We start from the raw sequence: 24751 nt of genomic DNA, 5'->3' as shown, positions 1-24751 counted from the left end.
TACTGGCAACAGTTAAGTACAGAAAAAAACAGATGAACTATCAATACCGTCACATGAGAAGAAAATGTGCCTGTTACACAAAGTAGTCGAATTCAGAACTGAGGTAAATGAAGTCATTTAGCACAGAATCAGACCCTTCAGTGATCTGAGAGCTGAGGTTTGCAGCACAGTGAGCTATCTTCCTCAAGCTTACACTGATCATCATTGGAACAGTGTCTGAAGCGGACAACAAATCAAATCAAACTACATTTATTATCAAGGAATGTATAAGTGATACAACCTTGAGATTTGTCTGCTTGCAGGCAGCCATAAAGCAAGAAATCCGAAAGAAAAGTCAGAGGGGATGTGGATGAGGAATAAAAATTACAGGCAGCACTCCTCCTCATGACCTCATTACCCCACCCTCCCCTTCCCTTTCATTCTGTTGAGGAGGAAAAACATTTGGAGGGAACAAAATAACCAGCCTGTTTACAGTACAATCTTACATTCAGCAGTAGCCTGGTTTAGAGGGTATCTGCTATCATGAGAGGCTGGAGAAACTTGCGTTGTTTTCTTTGCAGCAGCAGAGGCTGAGGGAGGATCTGATAAAGGTTTATAAGATTACGAGAGGCAGAGCTAGAGTAGACAGGGAGTATCTTTTTCCCTGGATAGAAATGTGTAATTCTAGAGGGCATACACTGAAGGTGAGAGGGGGTTTGGTCAAAGGGGATGTGGGGGTAAGTTCTTTACTCAGAGAGTGGTGGACGTCTGGAATGCGTTCCCTATTATGGTGGTAGAGGTAAATACATTAGAGGCTTTTAAGAGATATTTAAATAAACACATAAATATGAGGGAGATGGAGAGATATGGACATTGTGTAGGTTGGAGGGGGGGTTGATTTACTTTTAGCTGGTTTGGCACAACACTGTGGGCTGAAGGGCCTGTTCCTGTGCTGTACTGTTCTGTATTCAACAATTGAGGTTAGTCATTTGACATGAGTTGGCTGAGGAATGAAAATTATCCAGACAGCCGGAAATCATTGCTTTTCTGAAAATTTTCTCATTGATTTTGTCACCAATTGAGCCAAGCTGTCAAGATAAAAAAAACCTAAAACCAAAGCAGTCTGGTTTTAAGGGTGCATAACTGAAATATTGCAGATCTCAAGGCCAGAAAGTATAGAGAAAACAGTTTCACACTTCATTAACTTTGACGTAGCCTGTATGAATAATGACACTTTGGGTATTATTTCTTTGTCGTGTCTCTTTTTGGTCCATGGCATTAATAAAAACAATTAATCATATCATCAATCATATCTGACACCCTACTTTTTTACTTTTGACAGTTTTATTACTCTGGCATCTATTTGTCTAATGGAATAACTTGGTCTCCTTTCTCAAGAGGGCTTGCAATATATTTTAATATCATAGATAATGCTTAAGATTATTATTGGCTTTCACAAACAATTGTCCTGATTTTCTCAGCAATATGCATTCCTCATCAAACCTGTTAAAGACAATTAACAGGTTATCCAACTGACTTGCTGCCTGTGGGATCTTGCACATCCAAAATTAAGTCAAATGTCATTGTATGCAAGTTGGAAAAATGTTTCAATAATTTTCTTCATAGAGGTTCCTAAGATTATGAGAGGGATAGATAGAGTAGACAGGGAGTCATCCCCCTTCTCTCAGTTCCTCTGTCTCCACCGCATCTTCTCTCAGGATGAGGCTTTTCATTCCAGAACCAATGAGATGTTCTCCTTCTTAAAAGAAAGGGGCTTTTCTCCCTCCACCAGCAAGGCTGCCCTCCCTCACCTCTCTTCCATTTAACACAAGTCTGTTCTCACCCAATTCTCCCCGTCACAAACCCAGGGATAGGGTTCCTCTTGTCCTCACCTATTGCCCCATTAGCCTCTGCATCCAGCACACAATTCTCCATAACTTCCACCCCCTCTAACGGGATCCCACAACCAAACACATCTTTCACTTACCCCCCCCCCCCCCCCAACATTGCTAGGGAGAATGCTCTTGGGAAACTGAAAGGTCTGAAGGGAGATAAGTCACCTGGACCAGATGGATGACATCCCAGAGTTCTGAAGGGGGTGACTGAAGAAATTGTGGAGGCAATAGTAATGATCTTTCAAGAATCAATTGATTCTGGCATGGTCCAGAAGACTGGAAAATTGCAAATGTCACTTTATTCTTCAAGAGGAAAAAGAGGCAGAAGAAAGAATATTATAGGCCAGTTAGGCTGACCTCAGTGATTGGGAAGATGTTGGAGTTGATTGTTTAGGATGTGGTTTCAGTGTACTTGGAGGCACATAATAAAATGGGTTGTACTCTGCATGGATTCCTTAAGGGAATGTCTTGCCTGACAAATCCATTGGAACTCTTAGAAGAAATAAAAAGCAGGATAGACAAAGGAGAATTGGTGGACATTGTGTACTTGGATTTTCAGAAGGCCTTTGACAAGTTTCCACACATGAGGCTGCTTAACAAGTTAAGAGTCCATGGCCTTACAGGAAAGTAGGAGCATGGATAAAGCAGTGGCTGAGTGGGAATAAAGGAGCATCTCCTGGTTGGAAGCTAGTGACAAGTGGTGTTCCACAAAGGTCTGTGTTGGGAATGATACTTTTTACATTATATGTCAGTGACTTAGATGATGGAATTGATGGCTTTGTGGCCAAGTTTGCAGATGATAAGAAGATAGGTGGAGGGACAGGTAGCATTGAGCAAGTAGAGAGCCTACAGGATTTAGACAAATTCGGAGGATGGGCAAAGAAGTGGCAGATGGAATATAGTGTCAGGAGGTGATTTGATAGAATAAATAAAAGGCTATTTTCTAAATGGAGAGAAAATTCAAGAATCTTAGGTGTAAAGGGACTTGGGTGTCCTCATGCAGGATTCCCTAAAGGTTAATTCACAGGTTGAGTCTGTAGTAAAGAAGGCAATGGTGTGGAAGGCAAAGACAATGTTAGCATTCATTTCGATTGGACTAGAATATAAAAGCAAGGATGTTATGCTGAGGCTTTTTAAAGAACTGCTGAGGCTTCACTTGGAGCAGTGTGAGCAGTTTTGGGCCCCTTTATGTAAGAAAGGTTGTGTTGACATTGGAGAGGGTTCAACGGAATTCATGAAAATGATTCTGGGATTGCAAGGATTGTTATATGAGGAGCATTTGATGGCTCTCAGCCTTTACTCATTGGAATTCAGAAGAATGAAGGGTGACCTCATTGAAACCTATCACATATTGAAAGGCTTCAGTAGAGCAAATGTGGAGAGGATGGTGGTGGAGTCTAAGACTAGTGGACACAGCCTCAGAATACAAGGATGTCCATTTAGAGATGAGAAGGAATTTCTTTAGTCAGAGAGTGGTTAATCTGTGGAAGTTGTGAGGAGGCCAAGTCATTAGGTATATTTAAGGCTGAGGCTGATAGATTCTTGATTAGTCACTGTATGAAGGGATACGGTGAGAAGGCATGAGATTGGGGCTGAGAGGGAAAATGGATCAGCTATGATGAAATGGTGGCCAGACTCAATGGACCAAAAGGCCTAATTCTCCTTTTTAATCTTATGTCCTTATGTTAATGAACACAGGGAACAGTAGCATTGAAGATTAATTATAATACTGGCAATTCAGGACCAGAAACAGAATGTGAACTGAAAATTTGCAGTGGCGGTTTGGATATTTCAATTCAGTTAATTAAGTACATGGAATTAAATTAGAATCAATTATGGTGACCATGGTGACCCTGGAACTACTAAAAATTACATCAGGCTCACCAATGTCCTAAGGAAAAGAAAACTGCTGTTATTAGTCAGTCCGACTTAACTGTGGGTCCAGACCCGCAGCAATGTGGTTAACCGTTAACAGCCCTCTACAGTGGCTGTTTAGAACATTTGGTTTTTCCAAATCTCCAACAACATGATGTAGCTGGTCTACCTTGCATCAGCTGGGGCACTGCACTTGGACATGATGAGAACTCGATGGAATCCTGCTACCACCCAATACACGTTATTTCTGACAGCGCCAGTAACATTACTAACTTCATGTCAACTCATATTGTACTGTGTTTTGTACCTTGGTCCCAGAGGAGTGATGTTTTGTTTAGCTGTTTGCATGTATGTATATAGTTGAAATACAATATACTTGAACTTGAACTTGAAACTCACCACACCCTCATAACCAGCTCAGGACTTGCTTCAGTTGGGAGAAATGTTTCACAGATCATACTAATCCATCCTCTTCAGTCTTCATCCAGAATCCCTCGCCGTGATCACTGGGTAACTCCAGCAAGTACAAATAGCCATTCTACAACATCCTAACTTCGAAATACTGCTTTCCATTCTTCATCACTGGGTTACAATTTTAGGACTTCTTCTCCAATGTACTGTAATTTTAATTTCAACTTCATGATTACAGCGGCTCAAGAAAGCACTGATAATGGTAATTGGGGTAGTTGGCAATGCAGAAATATCTACGTCCCATGAGGGAATTCTTTTAAAACAATCATAAAACCTTTGCAGTGTTATTCTGACTTAATACATAATCTAAAATCATTTTAGAAAACAAATATTCTCATTTCCTGTGAGACTAAAATATAATTTATAGTCAGGAGGTAAAATTATTTAAGTAAAAGAATCATGCTAGATGGATTTCTCATATGGGAAAGACCTAACTGGCGATCTGGGATGTTATTAGCTTACTTTTATTATCTGCACAGTTTTTTTTCCTCTCTGCTCTTTGATTGTTTGACAGTCTGTTTTGGGTTCCATTGGGATTGTGGTTGCCTGTAAGGAGAGGAATCTCAAGGTTATATAATGTTTACATACTTCGATAATAAATGTACTTTGAACTTTGAATTTAGGATGGTAACTGAGCAGTTGCAGCAAAAAGAATAGGAAGGAATGTTGGAACACGTGCCCTTGATGGATAAAAATATAATTCACATGATAAGAACATAAACAAGCCCAGTTTAATGAGCTATTCCATTCTGCTGTCACAGTGCTAAGAGAAAGTACGTTTGTCCAGTGTTTAAAACAAACCATGTTAGCTTTCCTTTGATTAGGTTGGTTTTATTGAACTTCCAAATGTTTTGGAGGGTTTAAGAAAGTTGATAAAACTAAAGAAGGTAAAAAAAAAATCTGGAATAATAAATGCTGGAATGCTGGAATAATAATTTGTTTAATGATTACGCAGAGTGTTATTTGGCAGAGGGAAAACCTGTAGGCCGATGTATTTGGTACTCAGGAGACGTACTTTTAGAGGAAGTTCAGACAGGTAGTAGTGCTCAGATAACTGTTGTTACATACAATGAGAGGGATCTTGGAATATCACTTCCTACGATCATTGCATCATTTTTTCCCCACTTATTAAATACTTTGGAAATGTAATCCCTTCTGTGCAAAAGTCTTAGGCACATACAGTGTATATAGCTAGGGTGTCAGATACTTTTGCACAGTACTGTAATGATTTTCTGTATTGCACTGTACGACTGCCACAAAAGCAAAAATAAATTACATTACGTACGTGAGTGATGATAAATCTGATTCTGATATGAGCCTGCATTGTGAACTGAGATTGGGAAGGGGGCAGGGAGAGGGGAATCATGGTTGTTAAAAGTGGAAGGGAGAGGGAAGGAGCGGGAAGCACCAGACATTCTGTAATAATCAATAAACTGGTTGTTTGGAATCAGATGACCTTGCCTAGTGCTTCAGAGTTGGGTATGTCTGCACTCATGCCACATGCTGCCCCTGGCACTCCTCTGCCACCTGTCCCAAACTCTTCTGGCAACACTGTACCCTCACAATTTCTAATATCCTTTTCTTCCACCAGATTTACAGACTTGTTCTTCACCCCACATCGGACAAATAAAGTACTGTACTATGCAATAGTCTTAGGCACCCTGGTTGGGGGGGGGAGGGTGTTTAAATATAGGCAACCAATTTCCAGAGTAAAGTTTAACAAATTAGAATGAAATTAATGACTAGATTTTTTTTTATAATAGTCTTGATTGAGCAATGTTAAATGAAAGATAAAATGTGCATTCTTCAAAAACCCTGTTTTGTTATGGAGGACAGAAGAACTTACAGTTGACAGATCCATGGAGTATGATCATCTCTTGTATTCTCTGTGTCATTTGCTTTTCAACGACAGACGTCTGACTTTGTTATTTTTCTCTTCATCCTCAGATAAACAATTCTCCGGTAGCACGGACAAAGTGTGCATGACTGCAGGCTGTGTGGCAGCAGGTGAGTAAAGCCCAGCGCCCTCCTGTAAATGAAAGAATATTTTGTAATGACCCTATCCATATTTGAATACTGTTACAAGTTCCAAATAGTGGTAATTACTATGGATTGCATTTTCTTAATGTCAATAATGTATTGGAAAGGTAAACCACAAATTATGATCCGAGATGTACAATTCCTCTTTCCATAAAACTTAATCCATGAAGAAAATATTTGGGAAAATAATAAGTGATAGTTATTTATTATAGCTGACTCCTGGAAATATTCACAAGAACACAAGGTAATTAAAATGGGATCATAGTTGATCTATGCTGGCCTCAACTCTTTATCTTCCTTCACCTTAAATGTGCCTAAAGATCTGATCTCCACCACCTTCTCGGCCAAAGCAGCCAAGATATTTACTATCACACTGAAGAAGTCGTTTTGCTCTTCAGTGACTCAGCCAGCTTTTTGAAAAACATATTCAATTTGTCCTAATGCTTGTTGTTCTCCCATAGTGCTACCATTACTTCAGTTTGAGTAATTATAAAATCCTCATTAATTCCATATCTCTCTGTGCCTTGCTCATTCCAGTAATTGTCCAGGTGCCTCTCAAGTTGTTAATGTTTATGCTTCTGTTATTCCTTAGTCAGCTCATTGCACATAAGAAATACTCTTTCTGTGAAAAAATTTGCTCCTCAGATCCTCCTTATACCTCTCCCTCTCACTTTAAACACGTCCTGTAGTATTCGACATGCCTAGATTGGAAACACTATCAATGCCTCTCATAATTTTATATTACCTCTATTATTTCAGCTCTCAGCCTCCTTTTCCCCAATGAAAACAGAGCACTCTTATCCACTCTCTGATAACTCAAGTCCTCTAGACCCAGCAATATTCTTGTGACTCTTCTACACCATCTCTAAATTAATCATTTCCTTCCTACAGTGTGGTGACTAGAACAAATGCTAACTAATGTTTTGTACAGATGTAACAGGACACCCCACATTGATAATTCAGTACCTTGGCCGATGAAAGCGAGCATACCGTATGCCGTCTTCATCGTACTGTTCAACCATTGACCCATTCTCGAGGAACTATCTGCAGTACTCTGCAAAAGTTTTAGGCACATGTATATAGCTAGGGTGCCTAAGACATTTGCACAGTACTGTAGTAATTTTATGTATTGCACTGTGCTGCTGCTGCAAAAAAAAACACAAATTTCATGACATACGCAAGTGATGATAAACCTGATTCTGATATGGGTCTCTATTGTGGACCAAGAGTGGGAAGGGGGCAGAGAGAGGGGAATCATGGTTGCGAACAGGAGAAGGGAAAGAGGAGGGAGTGGGAAGCATCTGAGAGACATTCTATAATGATCAATAAACCAAGTGTTTGGAATCAAATTACCTTTCCTGGTGTTTTAGGGCTGGGCATGTCTACATCTGCACCCTACCCAACCTCACCCTGGCATTCCTTCTCTGCCCCCAGTCCTATAACCCTCCTGTGGCATTCCCTCCCCCTCACTATTCTCATCATGCTTTGCTCCTGCCAGATTTACAAACTCGCTGTTTGCTCCAAGTTGTCAAAAATAGTACTGCGCAGAAGTGTTAGGCACCCTATTTATATGTTTACCTGAGACTTTTGCACAGTACTGTACCTCAAGATCTCCCTGTTACACAGAGCCCTGTCATTCATTCTGTATGTCCTGACGTACCTTAACATTCCAAAATACCTAACTTAACATTTGTCTGTGTTAAATTCCATCTGCTATTACCTCATACATGTTCTCTATGGATCTATATCTAATTGTAGCTTGAGATGAGGCTCACTGTCCACTGTCCCATAATTTTTGGTCTCACCTGCAAATTTACTAATCATGCCACCAACTTTCTCATCTAAATCATGAATATATATGACAAATAATAGAGAACACCACACTGATTTCTATAGCACACTATTGGTTACAGGCCTCCAATCAGGAAAAAAACTATCCAAGCCAAACCAACTTTTTATCCAGTTGGCTCACTCACACTGAATCTCATGTGTTTTAAATTTCCAAATCAGCCTATCATGTGGAACCTTGTCAAAGGCCATGTTGAAATCCATGTAGACAACTTCTACCATGTTGCCCTAATTAATCCTTTTGGGCACCTTGTCAAAAAGCCATGCAGACCTTGCCCTTGCTTTTCCAAAGGCAGGTAAAGCCCATTTCTCAGAATCTCTTCCGATAACTTCCCTATCAGTGATATACAGCTCATCCACCTGTAGTTTCCTGCTGTCCCTCTTAAGTAAAGGCACATCATCTATTCTCCAGTCTCTCCTATGACGACTGAAGATGCAGAAGTCTCTGCCAACACCCCAGCAATTTCCTCTCCTGCTTCCCATAACATCCTAAGCTACATCTTGTCAAACCCCAGGGATTTATCCGCCTTTGTGTTTCACAGCCTCCTTGGTAATAAGGATATCCTTATTCCCTCTCCTGAACTCACTGGAGTCCAATTCCTTCACCACAGTTAATACAGCTGAGAGCTATTCACTCCCTCTTGTTCCTTGCATAGAACATCATACTGATCCTAAAAGGGACATACTCACTCTCTGGCTGCCCTTTTACTCTCGATATATTTTTAGAATCATTTAGGATTCTCTGTTGCTATCTGCCTGGAACACCTCCTAATTTCCTTCTTAAGTATACTCCTACATCTCCTATGGAATCTTGAGGAACTCACTTGATTTCAGCAATGCTAGATATATGCTAAAGCAGCACACACAAAATGCTGGAGGAGCTCAGCAAGCCAGGCAGCATCTATGGAAAAGAGTAAATAGTCAACGTTTCGGGCCGAGACCCTTCTTCAGGGCTGGAAAGGAAGGGGAGAAGTCCGAGTAAGAAGGTGGGGGGGAGGGGAGGAAGAAGGTGGCAGGTGATAGGTGAAACCAGGAGAGGGGGAGGGGTGAAGTAAAGAACTGGGAAATTGGTTGGTGAAAGAGGTAAAGGGCTGAAGAGTGGGGAATCCATTGTGCTTGGCCATTGACATATCAACCACTTGCCTAGCATCACTTCCTAAGTGGAGATCAAGGGTAACTCTTTCGTTAGCAGGGCCATCTATGTACTGCTTCAGAAAGCTTTCTGCATATATTTATCAAAATCTGTCCTATATAATCCCTCAGCACTAAGGCAGCCCCAGTTAACATTAGAAAAACTTAATATCACCAACCATTACATATTTGCTCCTCAGATTCCAATTGACTATGGGGAGAGGGGCTATAGTATGCGTCACTCACATATAATCCACTCTTTCCTATTACTGAGTTCTGCCTTTATGACTTCAATGGATGTCTCCCTCCCTCTACCCTCAACCCCTTAGAATGTCTTCTTTAAGTACTGTTATGATGTTCTCCCTAATCAATAATGCAACCCACCCTCACCTCTTCACTCAAATTCTGCCATGCCAAAAGCCTCAACATCCCAATACACCAGGGGTTCCTAACCTGGGGTCTATGGAACCCTTGCTTAATGGTATTGGCCCATAGCATATAAAATGTTGGAATCCCTGCAATGCACTGAGCTGCCAGTTCTGCTTATCATTCACCATGCTTCTGTAATAGCTATAACACTACAATACAATGTGGAAATCCATACCCTAATTTTAACTGCCTTAAGGCTTTTGTCCTGTCCCTGCCTGTCCTGCCCACTGGATTTGTTTTCTTTAAGCTTTATATATGCTTCAACTTTTTATCCATGAGATTACTGCTTTAGGTCCTACTCCACTACAAATCCAGTTTAAACCCGCCCGCATAGCACCAGCAGATCTCCCTGCAAGGATATTGGACCCCCTTCGGTTCAGATGTAACTCATCATGCATCCCTCTCCGTAAAGGTCAGCTTTGCTCCAGAAGAGATCCCAGTGGACCAGGTAGCTGACGTGTTCCTGTCTGCACCATTTCTTCAGCCATTCGTTCCTTTGCCCAATCCTCCTATTCCTATTCTCATTAGCAATTGGCACAGGGAGCATTCCTGAGATTAAAGTTCAAGAAAATAATCTTTTTTAAACCATCCACCTATCTTCTGATATTCATCCCGCTTCCCACCATGTTGTTAGTACGAGTATGGATCACAACTTCTAGCTGCTCTCCCTCCCCTCTCAAAATGTCCTATTCTTGCTCTGAGATGCCCGTTCGACTCAATTATATGTTAAACTTGCACTGTGAAGCCTCCAAGAGGACCTCGACCTTGTTGTAGGGTTTGGAGGTTTACATGCCTCAATGACCTGGAGAGCTACGTTGGCTGGAGTCAGGGCCTTGTGCTTTAGCTCTTGGTAGGGTCACCCATGCCAAACAGTTCAAAGGCTAGAGGCCAGACTAGGAGTGGTCCACCAGTCCCCCAGGTTCAGGGGTTCTGCTCATGCCTAACAACCCTGACTGGTCAACAAAAATTGTTACACAAACAGCAATGAAGAATCCTTCTTTATCTGTGAGCAATGGTATAGGCAAAGATGGAGGATCATCATTGCTGCCCCAAACACCAGCAGAGTAACGGGCAGTAAGTAAGTTACATTGTGAAGAATGCAATTCACCTTTTATTCAAATCTAGTGAAAAAAAATATGTCTTCTAAATACAACTAATTTGAAATATTAAATTTCTGATAATTTTGTTTAAATCCATCATTGTTTTTAGGTGAATGTACAAACATGGACATAAAAGTCCTGGTTATACATATAGTGTATAATAAGTTATTGGTTTTTTTTTCTCTTTAAGCTGCAAGGCTAATCCAGAATATGGATGCATCTGCCTCACCATGTGAAGACTTTTACAAATATGCTTGTGGGGGTTGGCTGAATAGGCATATCATACCAGAAACCTCCTCTGGATATAGTATCTTTGATATTGTGACATTTGAGCTGGAAATTGTCCTCAAAGGTAAAGATCAGAACTAGTGGGGGGGGGGGGGCGTGGGGTGTATAGTAATTAAAAATCTGTGTTCATGATGTTGTGAGGCATAATAAATCAACAATGATCAATGATGGAATGCTAGAGTAGAATCGATGGGCTGAATGGCCCAAATCTGTTCCTATATCTTAAGGTCTAATGTCTTACATCTTAAAACTGCACTTTGCTGCAGGCATCTCAACTACGTAAGTATCTTCAAATATGAGACAATGAGAAGTAAGGGATACGCAGTTTGTATCAGATTAGAGTGGGTTTTTTCATCAATGGTCAGCTTTATTCACCGTATACATTTACATGTATTAGGAATTTGCTGTGGCATGTTGGCATGACATGCAATATTAAAAAACAACTTTCAACAACTGTAAAGAATAAAGAGTTACATAAAATAAAGTTAGAGATTAAAGTACAGATATGGAATAAAATATGCACAAATACATATATACCGGTATATATTTACAATATAAACAGCATTATAAGATGTGGTTTAAAGTGTTTACATGCAGTGATGGGGTAATAGATAGAGGGGGTGGGGGTCTATCTATAATGGTTGATCAGATTAACTGCTGGGGGTGGGGGGGTGCAGAGAAACTTTTAAGATGGCGTGAAGTCTTTATTTTAATAGTTTTGTAGTGCTCTCCAAAAGGGAGCTTTTGGAAAAGGATTCATGAAATGTTTCATCTGGTGGGGAACTGACAAGGCTTAATCCTGCATTCTCTTCCTCTCAGGCAAATGTGTCAACAGGTCACTCCAAACCTGTCAGTTTTGTTCTAGTGTATTATATGTGAACGATGATCAACCTGATTCTGATTTGGGTCTCTATTGTGGACTGAGAGTGGGAAGGGGGCAGGGAGAGGGGAATTGTGGCTGGGGAAAAGGGAATGGAATGAGGAAGGAGTGGGTCATTCTGTAATGATCAATAAACCAATTGTTTGGAATCAAACAGCCAGCCTGGTATCTCAGTGCTGGGTGTGTCTGCACCCCTGGCCCTTGGCACTCCTCAGCCATCTGCCCCACATCCCTCCTGCAACACTCCTCCCTCACCATTCCCAACATCCTTTGTTCCCACCAGACTGACTAACTTGCTCTCCCCGCCACATTGACAAATACAGTACTGTGTGCAAAAGTCGCAGGCACCCTAGCTACAGTATATGTGTCGAAGATTTTTGCACAGTACTATATATTTTTGCATTTTAGTTTCCAAAGCTCTTCCTTGTTAGATTACACTGTAATTTTTTCTGTAGATACATCCAGTGGTTGCATCCGTGCATTTCTTCTGACGTTCTCACTCTGATGTTTGCCAAGGAGAAATCCAGTGGTACAGCTGTGTAAAAGACTACAACATGCTCTAATTCTACTAGAAAAATCATCACAAATTAATCCAGATGTTCCAATAGTGCGAACGGGGCTAACTGCGCTGATGTTAACTTGCAACCTTTTACTTACCCAGTCAAATTAACTGCAGCTAGAATGCAATTCACTACTAAAAATTTTGGTTAAAAGCAATCTTCATTTTGATTTTCGAGATGCAGAGATGTAGATCTGGAATAAGAATCTGTCCCATAAGATTACATCATTGATGTATTTAACTCTTGCTTTATTTCTCTTAGGTGTCTTAGAGAGACCAGATGACAGAGACCGTGATGCTTATCAGAAAGCTAAACAACTGTATAAATCCTGTGTAAATGACTGTAAGTTGAATCTCTTTGCACCTTATGATTTTTTTAAAAAAAATTAATGTACTGAGTAAATTAGCTATCTTAGATGCATGTAGTGTAGTGCTAATATAGCGGCAGTGATCAGTTTCTTGTTTGCTGCCTGTTACACTGCTGGCATTTAGGGGAGCAATGAAGGTCCTCCATCTCTGGTGGTGTTCAGGGCTTCCTTCATCATGTCAGTAGCTTCCTCTCGGTTTACACTACTGTCAGTTATGAACGTCCCAGGTGGAGACTCAGGAATACAGTCACCCTCAGATGCAGAAGGATCCTTCACTGCTGCTTCCGTAATAATTTTGTTTTACCAGTCAGGGTTGTTAGCCCTGTGCTGAACCCCCAAACCTGGAAGACCGGTGGACCACTCTTAGTCTGCCCTCTACCCTTTGACCTGTTTGGCCTGGGTGACCCTACTAAGAGCCAAAGCATAAAGCCCTGACTCCAGCCAACGTAGTTCTCTGGGTCATTGAGGCCTGCAAGCCTCCAAACCCAATGACAAGGTTGTGGTCCTCTTGGAGGAGAGATCAGTTACCAGGGTTCAATTCCCATCCACTGTCTGTAAGGAGTTTGTATGTTCTCCCTGTGACCTCTTGGGTTTCCTTCAAGTGCTCCGTTTCAATGGTTTAGTTTAATATCAGAGAATGTATACAGTATACAACCTGAAATTCTTACTCTTCCCTGACATCTTCGAAACAGAGATGAATGAATGACATAAAATGTTAGAACCCCAATTCCCACCCCTCCCCCACACACACAAACTGCAGCAAAACATCAATCCCCCCCAGCACCTACCGTACAAGCAATAACAAAGCCCCCAGAGACCCTGATCCATCAAAAACTACTGTCCATCCCAACACTTCGACAGCTCAGATAGGCTGTCTCTCACACTAGTCAGGGAGAGAGGGAGATATCGCTCCTGCCACAGCGAGAGGGGAGACGATATTACAATCTGCTGTGTTGTTTGTCTGAATTTCCCCGCCCAGCAGAATCTCCCTCGCCGTCGACGTACGGGTTAGGGTTTGTAAGTTTTGGCGTGCTATGCTGCAGTGAAAAAAAGTTTTAAAAAATTCAAAATACTATGTTGGCACCAGAAGCGTGGTGACACTTGCAGGCTGCTCACAGCACATATCTGGACTGTCGTTGATTGCAAATGATGCATTTCACTGTGTCTTGTGATGTACATGTGGCAAATAAAGCTAATCTATAGATTTATTAAATGCATAGAATAATTCATATTCTATTGAACATTACCCTTGGTTCAATGATTTTTAATTTTTAATCCTCCCCTCACCTTTTTTTGCACATTGCGTGGCAACATTGTCATTTCTTTAGCATTTGTTTGTTTTACGAGGGCGAGTTGCTAACTTGATGCTCAACGCAGCATGGACAGAAAACCTGCAAGGAGCTGGCTGGATTTGAACCCGGGACCTCTTGTTCTGAGGTCCGGTGTGGATACAGTGAAGTCCAGTGGCATTTTTTCTCCTAAGGAAGAAGGTTATAGGTTGAAGTTTGATAGCAGAGTATTCTGTAAGGGTATTAAGAGAAAATTCATAGCTAGGGAGCAGGTAGGTCCCTTCAAGGGATCAGTGTGATGATCTAAAACAAGAGAAAATCTGCAGATGTTGGAATCCGAACAACAATCACAAAATACTGGAGGAAGTCATCAGGCCAGACAGTATCTTTGGAAAAAAGTACAGTCAACGTTTCAGGCCGAAACCCTTCGGCAGGACTGATCTATGTATGGAACCACATAAAATGGTGAGGTCATAGATGACTACTTTAGTCTCCATTTACCATGGATAAGGGCACGAAAGCTGGTGAGTTCCAAGGAAGGAACAGTGATATCCAGAAGCACATCAATATCACAAAGGAGGAGGTGCTGTGAGTCTTGAAACATGTAGACGTGGATACATTTCCAGGATTTGACTAGGTAAATCTAGGGATGTTATGGGAAGCAAGAGATGAGTTAACTGGGATTTTTGAGAGATCACAAGAACTGAGATTTTTCTGTTTTTGTTAGCCACAGGTGAGTTACTAGAAAACTGAAGGATAGCTAATGTTGTTCCTTTACATGTGAAGAGCAGCCGGGATAAGCCAAAGAATTACAAGATGGTGAACTTTACAACAACGGTGGGCAAATCAAAAGGAATTCTGAAGGACAGGATTTATTTGCAGTTGGAAAGACAAAAAGTGAATAGAGATGGGGTGTTCATGGGGTGTCATGTCTCATAGAAACATAGAAAACCTACAGCACAATACAGGCCCTTCGGCCCACAAAGCTGTGCTGAACATGTACTTACTTTAGAAATTACCTAGGGTTACCCATAGCCTTCTATTTTTCTAAATTCCATGTACCTATCCATGAATCTCTTAAAAGACCCTAACGTATCCACCTCCACCACCGTCGTCGGCAGCCCATTCCACACACTCACCACTCTGCGTAAAAAAAACTTACCCCTGACATCTCCTCTGCACCTACTTCCAAGCACCTTAAAACTGTGCCCTCTCATGATAGCTATTTCAGCCCTGGGGAAAAGCCTCTGACTATCCACACGATCAATGCCTGTCATTGCAAAAAGAGAGCAATGAAAACAGTGAGGTAATGCTCATGGGTTCACTGTCTAGACAGAAGTGTGATGGCGCAAGGGAAGAAGCTGTTCCTGAAATGTGGAGTATGTGTCTTCAGGCTCCTGTACCTCCTCTTTGATGGTAGCAATGAGAAGTGGACATGTCCTAGGTAATGGGGGTCATTAATAATGGATGCTGCCTTCTCGAGGAAACAACTTTTGAAGGTGTCCTTGATGTTGGGGAGGTTAGTGTCCATGATGGAGCTGGCTGAGTTGGATTGAGTTTTTTGAAGAGATGACCTAGAGCAGAGTAGGTGACGTTGTTTATCTGGACCTTTGTAAGGTTTATGACGAGGCATGGAGGACAGGTCCAGTGAGTTAGAAGACACAGGATCCAGTGTGAGCTAGCAACCTGCATATAAAACTGGCTTTGTGGTGGGAGGCAGAAGGTGATAGTGGAGGGTTCTTTTCAGATTAGGCACGTGAGACCAGTGGTGTGCTGTAGAGATTGATCATGGTCCTTTATTGTTCGTTATATGTATTAACGATTTGGATGTGAATGTAGGCAGCATGATTAGTAAGTTTGCAGACGAAACCAACATCGGTGGTGCAGTGATTGTCCCTCATATCCGACAATGACAGGAGGCCTATGTGGGAGAGTTTTTAAAGCAGAAAACCACTGCACTGGGGCAATTCTACTCTCTCTACCTCAGAAGTTTGGTTCCAGTTTGTACGAACAAGCGTCACAAACTGGGGTCTTCCTTGATTGCAGAGGATGACCGTGACATCTCCCGTGCCTTTGCTTTCCTCGGAGCGTTGTAAGACCACTTTCCTGGCCATTGGACCTCATCCGCCCAATCCACCAGAGCTGAATTTTGTGGTATAGTGGACAGTAAAATAGATGGTTTAGGGTTACAACAGAACATAGCTGAACTGGGAGAGTGGGCAAAGGAATAGCAGATAGAATTCAATTCAGACAAATGTGAAGTAATGTATTTTGGGAAGTTAAACCATGTCAGGAGTTATGAATAGCAGTATCCTGGAGAGTGTTATTAAACTGAGCAGTTTAAACATGAGCAGTTCCTGAAAATAGGAACATAGGTAGACAGAATGGTGTGGAAGGCAAATGACATGTTTGCCTTCATTGGCCTGAGTGTAACTGTAGGCATGTCATCTTCCAGTTGTATAAAACAGTGTTTTTTGCTGCATTTGGAGTACTGTGTGCAGTTCTGCGCACCATACTGTAAGAAGGATATCATTAAGCTAGAGAGGTGAAGAAAAGATTTACAAGGATATTCAGTGGATTGTAGGGCTCGAGGTATCATTAGTGATGGGATAAATTATTGTCTCTCTCTTTTCCCTGGAGCAAAGGAAGCCAAGGGCAGTGGTTAGCACAACACTTTACAGTACAGGCGATCTGGGTTCAATTCCCACTGCTGTCTGTAAGGAGTTTGTACTGCATGGGTTTCCTCCAGGTGCTCCAGTTTCCTCCCACAGTCCAGATTAATTGGTCATTGTAATTTGTCCCGTGATTAGGTGAGGATTAAATTGGAGAATTGCTGGGCAGCACGGGTCAAAGGGCCAGGAAGGTGTATTCCGCACTGTATCTCAATCGATAAATGTTGAGAGGCATATTAAGGTTTCCTTCCCTCCTTTATATCTGCTCAGCTAGAACAGTAGAGATGCCAGGCAGGATAGTGGAACTCTCCTCTTGTAGGATGTGGGAAGGCAGGGAAACCCCCATTGTCCCTGTTGACTCCAGCTGTGAGAAGTGCATCCAGTTGCAGCTTCTAACACTCCGCATTAAGGAGCTGGAACTGGAACTGAATGAACTCTGGATCCTTTAGGAGGCTGGGGGAGGTACTCACACCCAAGGTGCAGGTTGCAGGAAATGGAATTTCCATCAGGAAGGGAAAAGGGGGTTAAGGAGCCAGTGCAAAGTACCCCTCTGTGCCCATCCCCCTCAACAACAGGTACAACACTTTGGATACTTTTGGGGGGCAGGGTTAACCTAACATAGCAAAGTCACGGTGGTTAAGTCTCTGGCACTGAGTCTGCTTTTGTAACTCAGAAGGGAAGGGGGAAGAAGAGGCAGGCTATGGTGATAGTTGGGAGAACAGACCAGGAGGTTCCGTGGGCGAGGATGAGATTCCCGGATGGTATATTGCCTCCCAGGTGCCAGGGCCCGGGACATCATGGATCAAATCCTCAGCATTCTTAAGTGGGGGGGTGAACAGCCAGAGGCTGTGGTCCATATAGGTACCAATGACATGGGTAGGATGAGTGGCGAGGTTCTGCATTGGGAGTTCAAGGAGTTAGATGCTAAGTTAAAGAGCAGGACCTCCAGGGTTGTGACCTCACGATTGCTACCCATTCCACATGCCAGTGACACCAGAACCAGGAAGGTTATGCAATTTAATATGTGGCTAAGGATGTAGGAAGGTGGGCATAAGAGTTTTGGATCATTGGGCTCTCTTCCAGGGAAGGTGGGACCTGTACAGAAGGGATGGTTTGCACCTGAACTGCAAGGAGACTAACATCCTAGCAGGAATGTTTGCTAGTGCTGCACAGTGGGGTTTAAACGAGAGTTGCAGGGGGATGGGAACCAGAGCACCAGAACAGTTATTGGAGAGGTTCTGGAGGCATATGTTGATAAGACCTCAAAGTTAGGAATCAAAAGATTGAGCACGGTGTGACTAGTGTCCTGAGCTGCCTATACTTCAATGCAAGAAGTATCATCGGAAAGGCAGATAATAGTGCTGAAGATGAGGTAGCTGTTTACAAACAGAGGCAATGTGTAGTGAGGAGAGGCTGTTGATAGGGCAAAATTATAGTCAATAGGATGAGTTGAAATGTAAAAGATGGACAAAGTTGGAAAGGGTGAATACAGGACTGAAGGTGTTACATTTGAATGTGTGCAGCATACTGAATAAGGTAGATGAACTTGTAGCATATTTGCAGATTGGCATGTATGATGTTGTAGGCATTATTGAATTATGGCTAAAGAAGATTATACTGTAGCTGGGAGCTTAATGTCCAAGGATACACTTTGTATCGAAAGGACAGGCAGGAAGGCAGAGTGGGCAGCATTGCTCTGCTGGTAAAATATCTTCAGAAAGAGGTGACATGAGGTCAGAAGTGGATCATTCATTGTGGATAGAACTAAGGAATTGCAAGGGTAAAAGGTCCCCTTTGGGAGTCATATACGGACCCCCAAACAGAAGTAAGGGTGTGGTCTACAAATTACAATGGAAGATAGAAAACGCATGCTAAAAGTGCAAAGTTACAGCCGTCATTGGGGATTTCAAAATGCAGGTAGACTGGGAAGATCAGGTGGGTGCTGGATTGCAGGAGGGGGAATACCTAGAGTGCGTACGAGATGGCTTGTTAGAGCAGCTCATGTTTGAGCCCACTAGGGGGATAAGCTATTCTGGATTGGGTGTTGTACAATGAGCCAGAATTGGTTAGAGAGCTATGGAACACCACTGGTCACCGGCAGCCAACCAGATAAGGAGGGTTACCACAGCTAGCCATGATGGTCGGCATAGACACAGTGGGTCACAATGTCTGTTTCTATTCTGTACATCTCTATGGCTCTCTGATCTGAATCACTCTCTATCGGATGATCTTTGTCCAATCTGCTTTCTTGGGTTACAATAAAACCAGTGCGCAATGCCAGTATTTCATAGAAGAACAGAGGAAATTATTCCCAGTATCCATGAATGAGGAAATTATCTGGCCATTATCATAAAAGTTTTTCCCTTGTGGGAGTTTACTGTGCACAAATTGGCTGTCAAACTTCATAAATTATTACTCTTAATCTGCCTCATGCATTTTTAAGTGTTTTTGATCACTGCAAGTCCTCTCTTTCTTTCTAAGTTAAGGAAAAGGCCCGTGGCTAGTAACATCGTCATAGGAACATATCAGAGAGGAGAAGTTCCTTGCTGCATTTATTCATGATAAACTGCTGCTGAAAAGTGAAAAGCCACTTTGGCAAAAATGCCTTCAACAGTCAATGAGCTGCACATGTCTGTAACCCAGTTTACCTGAATATTTCTCAGCCCAGCTCTTTCATGATAATACCTCCTGTACCTATTAAGGTGGCCGCTGAGTGTGTGTTCTGGTCTACTGCTGCTGTAGCTCATTCACTTCAAGTTCAATGTGTTGTGTGTTTAGAGATGCTCTTTTGACATCACTATTGTAGCACATTTATTTGAGTTACTATTGCTGCCTTGTCAGCATGAAACTGACTAATCTCTCTGACCTCTCTCATTAACAAGTCATTTTCACCCACAGAACTGCTGCTCACTGGATGTGTTCTATTTTTGTTTTTCACACTATTCCCTGTAAACTCTTAGAGACTGTTGTGCATCCCAGGAAATCAGCAGTTTCTGAGATGATCAAACCCTCCCATCTGGCACCAACAATCGTTCCATGGTCAAAGTCACTTAGATCACATTTCTTCCCCATTCTGATGTTTGGTCTGAACAACAACTGAACCTCTTGACCACGTCTGCATGCTTTTATGCATTGAGTTGCTGGCTCATGATTGGCTGATTAGATATTTGCATTAATCAGCAGGTGTACCTTATAAAGTGGCCTCTGAATGTAGGTGATCCACCTTTTAACTAAAATCATATCATCTTATCTGATGTAATTGTATTGTTTTTTCATATCTTACATGAAAATGTTCTTAAATGCTCTTTCAAAGAATGATTACTTGGTCGAAAGCAATCAGCACTTTGAGAATTGCTGAGCACTAGGGAGATACTAAAATGAAGAACCTACAGTATATTTCTCTTCCCCTCTGTATTGATTACAGCTCCATTTTCCTTCTGATTTGATTCTGTGAACACAGACTGCCCATAACCTGAATATCTCTGCGGAGCAATGTTACCAGCCTAACAACCAATCCTCACGAGAAGTTGCCATCCTGATTACAATTTGCAGGGGGAAAGAATATTCTGCTCCTTGTGCCAAACCTTCGTGTTTGCTATGAAACCGGGTAGTTTGATTTAATGTGACTGAACAAAGCTACCTCCGACTTTTACTGACTCCCTGTCTCACAGCATATTGACTTTTAAATGGCAAGGTTCAAGATTCAAGCTTAGTTAACGCTTGTACATTGAAACATGCGTTGATATACATGGTTTGTGTTTAACAACCAACACACCTGAGGGTGTGCTGTGAGCAGCCCGCAAGTGTCACCACGTATTCTGGTGCCAACATAGCATGCCCACAACGTTCAGCAGAACAACAGAGAGCACAACAAGCGACAGAACAACAGAAAAACAAGCCCCCATTCCTCCCTCTCACCCACATCCATACACAGTCCTCTAACCCTAAGACGGTATTCTTCAGCCTCCAGCAGATCCATAATTGGACTCAGATTCGGACACAAGTAGCGGGTTCTGAGGTCCCACTCCAGGAACGTTGTGATAGTCTCTGCCAGCTTACTGCTATTGGAACTTTTGAACAAGGGACATTTAAAAGCAGTTCAAAGGGATTTAAATCATTCTTAATTTTTTTTATCTCTTAAAATTATTTTGAGTTATAAAGTTAAAAAAGCAGGTTACTTACCCATACTTCCGTTTTGCAATCAAAGTATAGGTAAGTACTTTGCTGTTTTAACTTTATGTTTCTCATTGATTCCTAGCAGTTAAATATTTATCACTCAAAATGTTCCAGCAGTGGGGTCTCAGGTCCCATTGGCTGCAGCCCGTTCTCTGCTTGCAAAACTCTTTCTGTGATTTGCAGAATAGCCACGGGAGCCAGACCACGAGAACAACTGGGCACTTAAAAGCAACTCCTACTGTTTTCAATACTCATACAGTATTCATTTCTTCAGGAGGTAGCTGGGGAGATCAAATACAGATTGAATCCGCATTCTTGAATTTCCTTTCATTTTAATTCTCTGTTCCATTTTCTGGTTTTGGCGAACTACACTGTTCATAAGGTGATGGACAACACCTCATCCATGGATAAGCATGTTACAGCTTCCGATATAACACTGAGATCAACAATTTCAAATAATGAGTATCTGTAGCTTTGAACAGTTCACATTGAGTAATCATTCTGCTTTTCCCACCTACGCTTTCTTCAAACTGGTCATTTGCTTATTAAACCATAAATCATAAGACATAGGAGCAGAATTGGGCCATTCAGCCCATCGAGTCTGCTACGCCATTAACCATATAACCATATAACAATTACAGAATGGAAACAGGCCATCTCGGCCCTTCTAGTCCGTGCCGAACACTTACTCACCCAGTCCCACTGACCCGCACTCAGCCCATTCCATCATGGCTGATTTATTATCACCTTCAACCCCATTTTCCTGCCTCCTCCCCATAACATTTGATGCCTTTATTAACCAAGAACCTATTAACCTCCACTTAAAATACTGTATAATCAATGACTTGGCCACAACCATCTGCAGCAATGAATTCCACAGATTCACCACACTCTAGCTAAAGAAATTCCTTTTTATCTCTGTTCTAAATGTATGCACTTCTATTCTGATGCTATACCCTCTGGTCCTAGACTCTTCCTCTTTAGGAAACATCCACTCCATGTTCACTCTAATTTAGTCTTTCAATATTCAATGGGTTTCAGTGAGACCCCCCCACCACCCCATTCTTCTAAACTCCAGTGACTACAGGCCCAGAGACATCAAGCACTCCTCATATGTTAACCCTTTCACTCCTGGGATTAGGACAGCACAATAGTGTAGTGGTTAGCACAATGCTTTACACTACAGGCGACCCGGGTTATATTCCCACCGCCGCAAGGAGTTTGTGCGTTCTCACCATGACTGCATGGGTTTCTTCCGAGTGCTCCGGTTTCCTCCCACAGTCCAAAGATATACTAATTGGTAGATTAATCGGTCATTATAAATTGTCCCATGATTAGGCTAGGCTTAGATCGGGTGTGGCTCGAAGGGCTGGAAGGTCCTATTCCGTGCTGTATCTAAAAAAATATCATTCTTGTGTGCCTCCTCTTCTTATCCAATTACTTCTTTGCGCTGTCCTTTCTTTCATTTCTCCTCCCTTCCACTGTATCACAGAGCTTGTCTTTTGTTCCATCACCCAATCTCACTTCCCACCTCATCTGTATCATAATTCTTGTTTACTTATAACTTCACACAGTTTGGTTGACCGGAAGCATAAATTCTATTCACAGACAATGATTGGCCTCTTGAACATCTTCTGCTGTTATGAAAAATCTCTCCTTTTGTATTGCAGCTTTAATTGCGCGACGAGATTCCGAACCTCTGTTGAATCTATTGGATGCAGTCGGAGGATGGCCGGTCACCACACCTGACTGGGATGCCACACAGGGTATGCAGTGCTTTCTCCAGTGATACAGAGGAGAATTATAATGTAGTGTTTCATAATATTACCGCATTATGCTATTGCATTTTCAAGAGTAACTCTGAAATTCAGCACCCAGCAGTGTTTAAAATGAACCCTACTGTACAACATCTTGGAAAAGTAATTACGCTCTACAAGACATTGAAAAGGTATAGCCACAATACATGGAAGATCTATTGTTATAGAGATCCTGGGTTAGAAATTTAAAATACTGGAAGCAAGCTCACAGGCCAGGCAGAAACTATGGACGGAGGACCTTTTCACATTAAAGACCTTTTGTTAGATGCTACTTGCCCTGATGTGTACTCTCATTGGCTACTTTATTAAGCACAGAAGGTATGTTTTGGTCTTCTGTTGCTGTAGACTATCTACTGCAAGGTTCAAAATGGTGTGTGTTCAGAGATGCTCTTCTGCACACCACTGTTGTAACGCATTGTTATTTGAGTTACTGTCGCCTTCCTGTCAGCTTGAACAGGTCTGGCCATTCTCCTCTGACTTCTCTTGTTAACAAGGTATTTTTTACTGGTCTGTGTGTTTTGTTTTGTTTTTGCACCATTCTCTGTAAACTTTTGAGACTTTTACATGAAAGTCACAGATCAGCAGTTTCTGAGATACACAAACCACCCTGTCTGGCACCAACAATGATTCTACCATCAAAGTCACACAGATCACATTTGTTCTCCGTTCTGATGTTTGGTCTGAACAACTGAACCTCTTGACCATGTTTGCATGCTTTTATGTGTAGAGTTGCTGCCACAGGATGGGTTGATTAGATAATTGCATTAACGAGGTATACAGGTGTACCAAATAAAGTGGCCACAGAGTGCATTCCCAACATTTTCTGTTTTTATTTATACCTTGTATGTCACTTCTAAACAGTGGTTGATTTGTTGGCTGGCATCCATCTGTCTCGGAGGACATTGGGTGATGATTGCTGTCATCAGCACAAGCCTGATGGATGGTATGAAGATCCTGAGATGTCCAGTTATCAAGATCCCCCTCCCGGCCTCACCACTACAGTCCAAAAGAAAGCTTATGAAGCAATACGTTTGCTTCCAGCTTGGCTGCAGGAGCTGCCGGAAGGATGTTCAGTGACATTCAGCTGCCTTAGGGGCACCACTCTGGATTTGCTGTCAGGGTTTACTCCTGTAGTCTTTGTCTCTCCCAAGGCTGCCCACAAGGCAGTGGGGCTATTTACCCATAGCTGGAGATCTGGTTCACGAGCACCAGGGTGTGTCCAGTGGGCTTGTGTGCTACGTGTGCAGGGGGCCAGACCTCCACCCCATCCTCTATAGTTCAGCCTGAGTCCGAAAGGAGTTCAGTTTCTGAGTGTTACCAGCGAGGAGGCACTATATGAGGCTTGCTGTTGGAGAGGCTGTGTACTGGCAGAGAGACTTACACATTCGGCTCTCCTTCTTGCAAGACTGCTGGCCAGCGGTGGAAGCTGAAAGTGAGAGCAACAAGCACTACCCACTACACTACCACACTAGATGCATCGCAACAGCCATTTTGACAAACTTAGTAAGAACAGACCAATCACATCAATTTCTCTTCAGAGGACAAGACCCTCATCCAGGAATCAATCAGATGTATCTGTGCTGCATTGCTGCCAGGATTAATCAAATCTTTCATAGGTGCAGAGACCTAAACGACCTGCAGTACTCTAAATGCGGTTTTATTAAACAGTCTCATCAAAACATTATTTTTGCTCTCCAATGTCTTTTTATGAACTGGGCATTAGAAAAATGACAGGTTACTTAAGGTTCTGAAAAGGCTTGCCTAGATGGATATTGTGAGAATGTTTCCCTGGTAATAGAGTCTCGGACCGTGGGTAGGCTAGAAGACTGCTATGAGCAGGATGTGACATCGATATTGTCATTACAGCAGTCAAAGAGGGCCTGATGCTCTTTAGTCATGTTGAATCTCTGTACTAGATACTGCAAATATACTTG

General features: G+C 42.1%; 1 protein-coding gene across 3 annotated transcripts in view; it reads left to right on the top strand.

The window, feature by feature from the left end:
• mmel1 (membrane metallo-endopeptidase-like 1) overlaps positions 1-24751 on the top strand; it is a 131332-nt gene that overhangs the window by 41022 nt on the left and 65559 nt on the right. For all 3 annotated transcript variants that reach the window (XM_073032139.1, XM_073032138.1, XM_073032137.1), the window contains exons 3-6: positions 6168-6227; positions 10959-11120; positions 12758-12838; positions 22671-22766. In XM_073032139.1, the coding sequence (XP_072888240.1) occupies positions 6168-6227; positions 10959-11120; positions 12758-12838; positions 22671-22766 (399 nt within the window). The remainder of the gene's footprint in view (positions 1-6167; positions 6228-10958; positions 11121-12757; positions 12839-22670; positions 22767-24751) is intronic.

This window comes from Hemitrygon akajei, chromosome 29, assembly GCF_048418815.1.
Source record: "Hemitrygon akajei chromosome 29, sHemAka1.3, whole genome shotgun sequence".
Classification (NCBI taxonomy): Eukaryota; Metazoa; Chordata; class Chondrichthyes; order Myliobatiformes; family Dasyatidae; genus Hemitrygon; species Hemitrygon akajei.
Note: the sequence above shows the minus strand (reverse complement) of the source record. Positions and strands in the feature narration are given on the sequence as shown.